General features: G+C 43.0%; 1 protein-coding gene across 1 annotated transcript in view; it reads right to left on the bottom strand.

Annotated features, from left to right (window-relative positions):
• Window positions 1-771: 771 nt before the first annotated feature.
• The window catches only part of rngtt (RNA guanylyltransferase and 5'-phosphatase), a 151,648-nt gene continuing 145,828 nt past the window's right edge, over window positions 772-6,591 (bottom strand). Inside the window, exons 16-17 of the mRNA XM_071412234.1 lie at window positions 2,986-3,109; window positions 772-1,910 (exon numbers count right to left, since the gene is read on the bottom strand). Of these exons, the coding sequence (XP_071268335.1) occupies window positions 1,744-1,910; window positions 2,986-3,109 (291 nt within the window). The 3' untranslated portion in view covers window positions 772-1,743. The remainder of the gene's footprint in view (window positions 1,911-2,985; window positions 3,110-6,591) is intronic.

Here is a 6,591-nt window from a genome sequence, read left to right as displayed (position 1 = left end):
CACTCACCACATATCCTGCTACTACTGCCTACTATCTATCCTGTTGCCTATTCACTTCACACCTTCTGTACCTATATGTACATAGCTACGGCAATTACCTCGTATCCTTGCACATCGACATGGTACTGCCTATACGCTATATAGCCATGTTATTTTCTACTCGTTATTGTTATTCGTGTATTTATTCCTTGTGTCACTATTTCATAAAAAACAAAACATTTTACTCTGCATTGTTGGTAAGCATTTCACTGTTAGTCTACACCTGTTGTTTACGAAGCATGTGACAAATACAACTTGATTTGTTTCTTTCTCAGTCTAGTCCATGGCACAAACACCTCCACAGCAAGCCTCTTAATGATTATTTATGTGTGTGTGTGTGTGGGCCTCCAGCTGTATGTGAATGACTACATCTCTGAGGCAGCCAAATACAAGACAAAAGGTAGTGTGGCTTTGATGAGGATCGAGCAGCTTTCATGTGCTGCAAGAGGGGAAAGTGCCTTGGCAGTACAACTCATCTACCTCCTCTGTCTGTTCCCTTGCTGCAAGAAGGGCACAAACAGACAGAAACATTCAGAAAGACAGACGCACACGCACACACGGCAGACAAAAATACAACCAAATAGACCGGAAATACGTCAATTATCATACACACGCAGTCACACAGACAGAAACATAAAGGAATATTCCTCAAATTATATTTCATTTTAAGATCGAGCAACATAGAATCAGTCATCTGTAATCAGCAGGAAATAAGTGAGTATGAACAAGCTCTGTTGGAAATATATTCCCTTTTCACATGTATTGCTTTAATGGATCAAACCAAACAACAAATGCAGTAAACCAGTCATATTCTGTTATGAACCAGGCAGTCCTTAAGGGGAGCAGCTGTTACAAAAGCAGGGGTTGGGGTCAAGTGTTGAAATATTGTCCTACACACATTAGAGAAGAAAAATACAAATGGAAAAACAAAGGAGGAGCTGCGTGCTTCTATCATCACATTTCCCAAGCGGTTGCCGAGTTTATTCTGGGGTCTGACGACATGGTAACGCAACGTGGAGGCAGGGTGCGTTTGTTACACACCCACTGAGGACAATGCCTGTCATGGTTACTAATTTTGTCAATTACTAAATGTGTCAGAATATGTCAGAGGAATAGCCCTCTCTTGCTACTAAAACAATACATGGAAATATCTGCTTGTGAGTTCCTTCATGTCACTGTTGGGAGATCGAGAAAGGGTGAAGAGGAGGCATCAGATGATTGTTTGTTTCCCATCTGATTACCGCCCTCCCAAATACAAATAGTTAGACAAAACATTTACAAGATCTGCATAGTCAGGTGCTGCTGTAGTCATAATACCAATTCGTCTGTTGTTGACCAATAGATTAGTTGGGAGATCCTTAAGAAAAGGGAAATAAAAAAATAAAATCAAAATTCAACATTATGTTTTTTTTGGTAACCCTTTTTAAAAGTACCATAGCAATTACAGGGAGAAGGGGTGCTACATGGGGATATCTAAGGGGATCTCTAAGCAATTCAATCAGATCTTTTTAAAGTCTTTAATTAAGAAAGCCTTTTAGAGGCCGACAAACAAATGGTCAGAGATAAGAGGGGCTTTCCAAATGTCTGTGTCACTGAGGGGGACGACGACGGGACGAGGGGGGCTGTAGCCATGAAGGACCTTCCTCTGCAAGCCACATACACACATTTCTACACTGGCCCAGCCCACTCCCGCTGTGTAGTGCTCTACGGTGCAGCCCGGTTGGGTCTCTTTGGAGCAGGAGGGGGCATGAGCTCCGTGTCTGGGTCAGAGGGGCGTTTCCGGTTCTGTCCTTGGGCTCCCAGGGCACAGCGGTCCAGAAACTCATAGAGGTTTTCTTTCGTGACAGGATACTGGATGCTGTTACACACAGCTGGAAGAGAAGAGAGACACAGACAGGAAGTTAGCTCAGACATGATGATGGACTCTTCCTGGGCTTGGTCCACCTCTAAATCAGGCCGTTTCTTCAGCTACACAGAGAAAATACAAAAAATCCAGGTAGTTTTAAGCCTTACCTCAGGGCACAAGTGTACGGCAGCAACTCTAATCTCTCGTGGACAGACCACAAACATAAATGGTACCATAGATCTTTCACGATACAACTGGATGATTGAGAAACCGAGCAACATTAGTTCCCGTTTGGGTTTTTCGTCACTGGTTATTTGGACAAATCACGTTTTCGCACGTCTTAGGATCTTTCGAATTTCAGAAAGGGGACGGGGGGGTGATGGGGAGGCATTTTGTCCATAAACTTGCAAAGAGAGAGGGTGGAGCTCTTCGTTCTGGTTCTACCTCTTCTCTTAACTCTTCTCTTAACACACACACACACATTTTGTTCTTCTATCCTCGTAGGGACCTAAAATTGATTTCCATTCAAAATCATATTTTCCATAACCCTAAACACTAACCCGTTACCCTAACCCTAATTGTAACGCTAAACCCTAAGATTAAAATAGCCTTTGTCATGGGGACGTGGGACATTTTTTCTTGTTTTACTATCCTCGTGGGGACTTTTGGGGATTTCAGGTCCTCACAAGGATAGAAGAACCAACACACACACACACACACACACACACACACACACACACACACACACACACACACACACACACACACACACACACACACACACACACACACACACACACACACACACACACACACACACACAGGCATTAAAGCACTAAGTAAGACAGGATGTGTGTTTGAAATATAGATGAACTAAGCCATTAATCTAATAGGCCCAGTAATTGTCTTATTGTAGACAGAGATAAAGAGGCTGCAGATATTAATACAGATTGCTCCAGGGCTAGCCAGGCAGCCAGTCAGGCAGCCAGGTAGGACAGGCAGGCATACTCTCACCCAGTGTGCCCAATAAGTACCAGCTGGCAGCCAAATAGCATTGATTTTGTATGGCAAACATTTTGGGGAACACCCTGCTCACTCACCCATGGCTGTGTCGTAAGAGTTGGGGAAGCTCTTGTCTACCCTCTGTCTCATGAACACCCAGGTGTTGTTGTTAAAGGAGCACTCGATGATCTTGTTGTCGTACTGCTTCAGCTCCTTGGAGGCCTATAGAAGGAGAGAGGAGAGTCAATGTGGTTGGTTTAGAAGTAGAGGTCGACCGATTATGAATTTTCAACGCCGATACCGATACCGATTATTGGATGACCAAAAAAAGCCGATACCGGTTAATCGGCCGATTTTCATTATTTATTTGTAATAATGACAATTACAACAATACTGAATGAACACTTATTTTAACTTAATATAATACATCAATAAAATCAATTTAGCCTCAAATAAATAATGAAACATGTTCAATTTGGTTTAAATAATGCAAAAACAAAGCGTTGGAGAAGAAAGTAAAAGTGCAATATGTGCCATGTAAGAAAGCTAACGTTTAAGTTCCTTGCTCAGAACATGAGAACATATGAAAGCTGGTGGTTCCTTTTAACATGAGTCTTCAATATTCCCAGGTAAGAAGTTTTAGGTTGTAGTTATTATAGGAATTATAGGACTATTTCTCTCTATACGATTTGTATTTCATATACCTGTGACTATTGGATGTTCTTATAGGCACTTTAGTATTGCCAGTGTAACAGTATAGCTTCCATCACTCTCCTCACCGCTACCTGGGTTCGAACCAGGAACACATCGACAACAGCCACCCTCGAAGCAGCGTTACCCATGCAGAGCAAGGGGAACAACTACTCCAAGTCTCAGAGCGAGTAACGTTTGAAACGCTATTAGCGCGCACCCCGCTAACTAGCTAGCCATTTCACATCGGTTACACCAGCCTAATCTCGGGAGTTGACAGGCTTGAAGTCATAAACAGCGCAATGCTTGAAGCATTGCGAAGAGCTGCTGGCAAAACGCACGAAAGCGCTGTTTGAATGAATGCTTACGAGCCTGCTGGTGCCTACCATCGCTCAGTCAGACTGCTCTATCAAATCATAGACTTAATTATAACATAATAACACACAGAAATACGAGCCTTAGGTCATTAATATGGTCGAATCCGGAAACTATCATCTCAAAAACAAAACGTTTATTCTTTCAGTGAAATACGGAACCGTTCCGTATTTTATCTAACGGGTGGCATCCATAAGTCAAAATATTCCTGTTACATTGCACAACCTTCAATGTTATGTCATAATTACGTAAAATTCTGGAAAATTAGTTCGCAATGAGCCAGGCGGCCCAAACTGTTGCATATACCCTGACTCTGCGTGCAATGAACGCAATAGAAGTGACACAATTTCACCTGGTTAATATTGCCTGCTAACCTGGATTTCTTTTAGCTAAATATGCAGGTTTAAAAATAAATACTTCTGTGTATTGATTTTAAGAAAGGCACTGATGTTTATGGTTAGGTACACGTTGGAGCAACGACAGTCCTTTTTCGCGAATGCGCACTGCATCGATTATATGCAACGCAGGACAAGCTAGAATAACTAGTAATATCATCATCCATGTGTAGTTATAACTAGTGATTATGATTGATTGATTGTTTTTTAATAAGATACGTTTAATGCTAGCTAGCAACTTACCTTGGCTTCTTACTGCATTCGCGTAACAGCCTCGTGAGGCAGGTGGTTAGAGCGTTGGACTAGTTAACCGTAAGGTTGCAAGATTGAATCCCTGAGCTGACAAGGTAAAAATCTGTCGTTCTGCCCCTGAACAATGCAGTTAACCCAGCGTTCATAGGCCGTCATTGAAAATAAGAATGTGTTCTTAACTGACTTGCCTAGTTAAATAAAGGTGAAAAAAAAAAAAAAACACCGTCCGAAATAACCGATTGTTATGAAAACTTGAAATCGGCCATTCCAATTAATCGGTCGACTTCTATTTAGAAGGTCAACATTTATAGTATATTATTGACTACAATAATTCTGGTCCTCCGATCACAATATTGGGACTTACATTATACAGCAGTAACAGTTTGACAGTGTGTACATTGTATGTACAATTGAACACTGTGCATATCAGGACCGGTATTTGTGTCATCTGCTGCCCATTTGTCATGAGCTTGATTACCTAGATTCTGTTTTCAAAAACTACCATTTGTGCAATTTAGTAGCTGGATTCCTTAACAGCAAATCAAACAGGCACCTTCTACTAATGCACAAAGTCAAAGGTGATATAGGATGAGGCAAACTTCATTACGAAGCGCTCATCGCTTTGGTCTTAAGTTCCACTGATATTGACTGTTTAATGATTTAATATCCATCTACATGGGTGAGGTGGTGTTTAAGAAGCTACGGAGAGTGGGGCAGAGATCACACTTCTAGGGCCAAGCTGTCTAGGGCCAAGCTGGGCGGGGCTCAGATGACTGGCGTGGGCCCGCTGCCAGGCTGCCCCTGAGCAGATGAAGGGCTGGCAGACGCCAGGGAGTGGGCAGCCCTGCCAGGAGCACAACACCTTGACTGGCAAGACCAAGGCCTAAGTAAGAGCCCGATTGCTCTTGGAGAGAAGGGCATCTGGGTACTCAACAGGGAAGGGAGGTAGGTGTGTGCGTATAGAGAAAAAAGGGTGTTGAGTGTGTTTGTTTGAACGAGATGGAGGTGACAAGCTCAGGTGGACATCACACCACAGATAGCATGACCTTGAAAAAATGTGGGATCAACCCAAAATCACACATTTTAAGACTCAGGAAGTACACGTTCTCACACTAGCCGTATCATTAGCGTCTCAGAGCCAAGTCGCAGTACTCCGCTATTAAAATGAGAACACGCACACATTTAGCTGTCGTGATCTGTCGATTAGGTTCCATTTCCAAACCAAACACATTTTTCCCAGACCTTCCTAAGAATAGCTGAGAGACAACTCAGGAGGAGTGACAGAACGGGCGAAGAAATGTGTTACACAAAGCCAAGCGGGGCGAGCTGCCAAATAACAATGCAGGAGGCAAGTTTATCAGGCAGGGAGTGGAGTCTGTCCTGTTTGCTGGGATCCCATCCTAGTTGTGTGTGAAATGCTGGCTGCCTTGTCTCCCCACTGCTTGGTGTTTAATCCGTCCAAATCCACTTCATTATGGTCTCACTCCTGCAGCCATCTAGCAGGAGATTCCGGTAAAGGAAAACTCACTATCACCCCAATCTATTATTCTGTGTTTTCAACTTGACAATCCGTCCTCCATGCCCCTCTCTTCCAATCATGACAAGTTTAGGACCAGCAATTCCGCTATGAGGGGAAAAAATGATATGAAGAAGCACCATAGTGTCACAGCTGTGACTGATTGACTCATAAACAACATGACTCCGTTAAGAACAACAGTGCAGTAACGCCTCTACACATCCACCTTTTAAATGGGAAGAGTGTTAACAGTCTCGCACTGTGCCATTAAGTGAGGTCAATGTCTGGCTACTGGAGGGTCATACTGATCGTCAAAGACAGATAATGTCTGTGAAATGAGTGGAAGACGCGTGAGTACACTAATTGGTGGACTAAAGCAAAAAGCTGAGTTGCGAGTTCATAGGAAATGTGTCACTGATAGGCTATAGACAAAGCACCCCCCCAAAAAATGACACACAGAGTCACCACAGACAGAT

This window comes from Salvelinus alpinus, chromosome 8 (assembly GCF_045679555.1).
Source record: "Salvelinus alpinus chromosome 8, SLU_Salpinus.1, whole genome shotgun sequence".
NCBI lineage: Eukaryota > Metazoa > Chordata > Actinopteri > Salmoniformes > Salmonidae > Salvelinus > Salvelinus alpinus.
The sequence above is the reverse complement of the archived record's forward strand: the minus strand, read 5'-3'. Positions and strand labels throughout refer to the sequence as shown.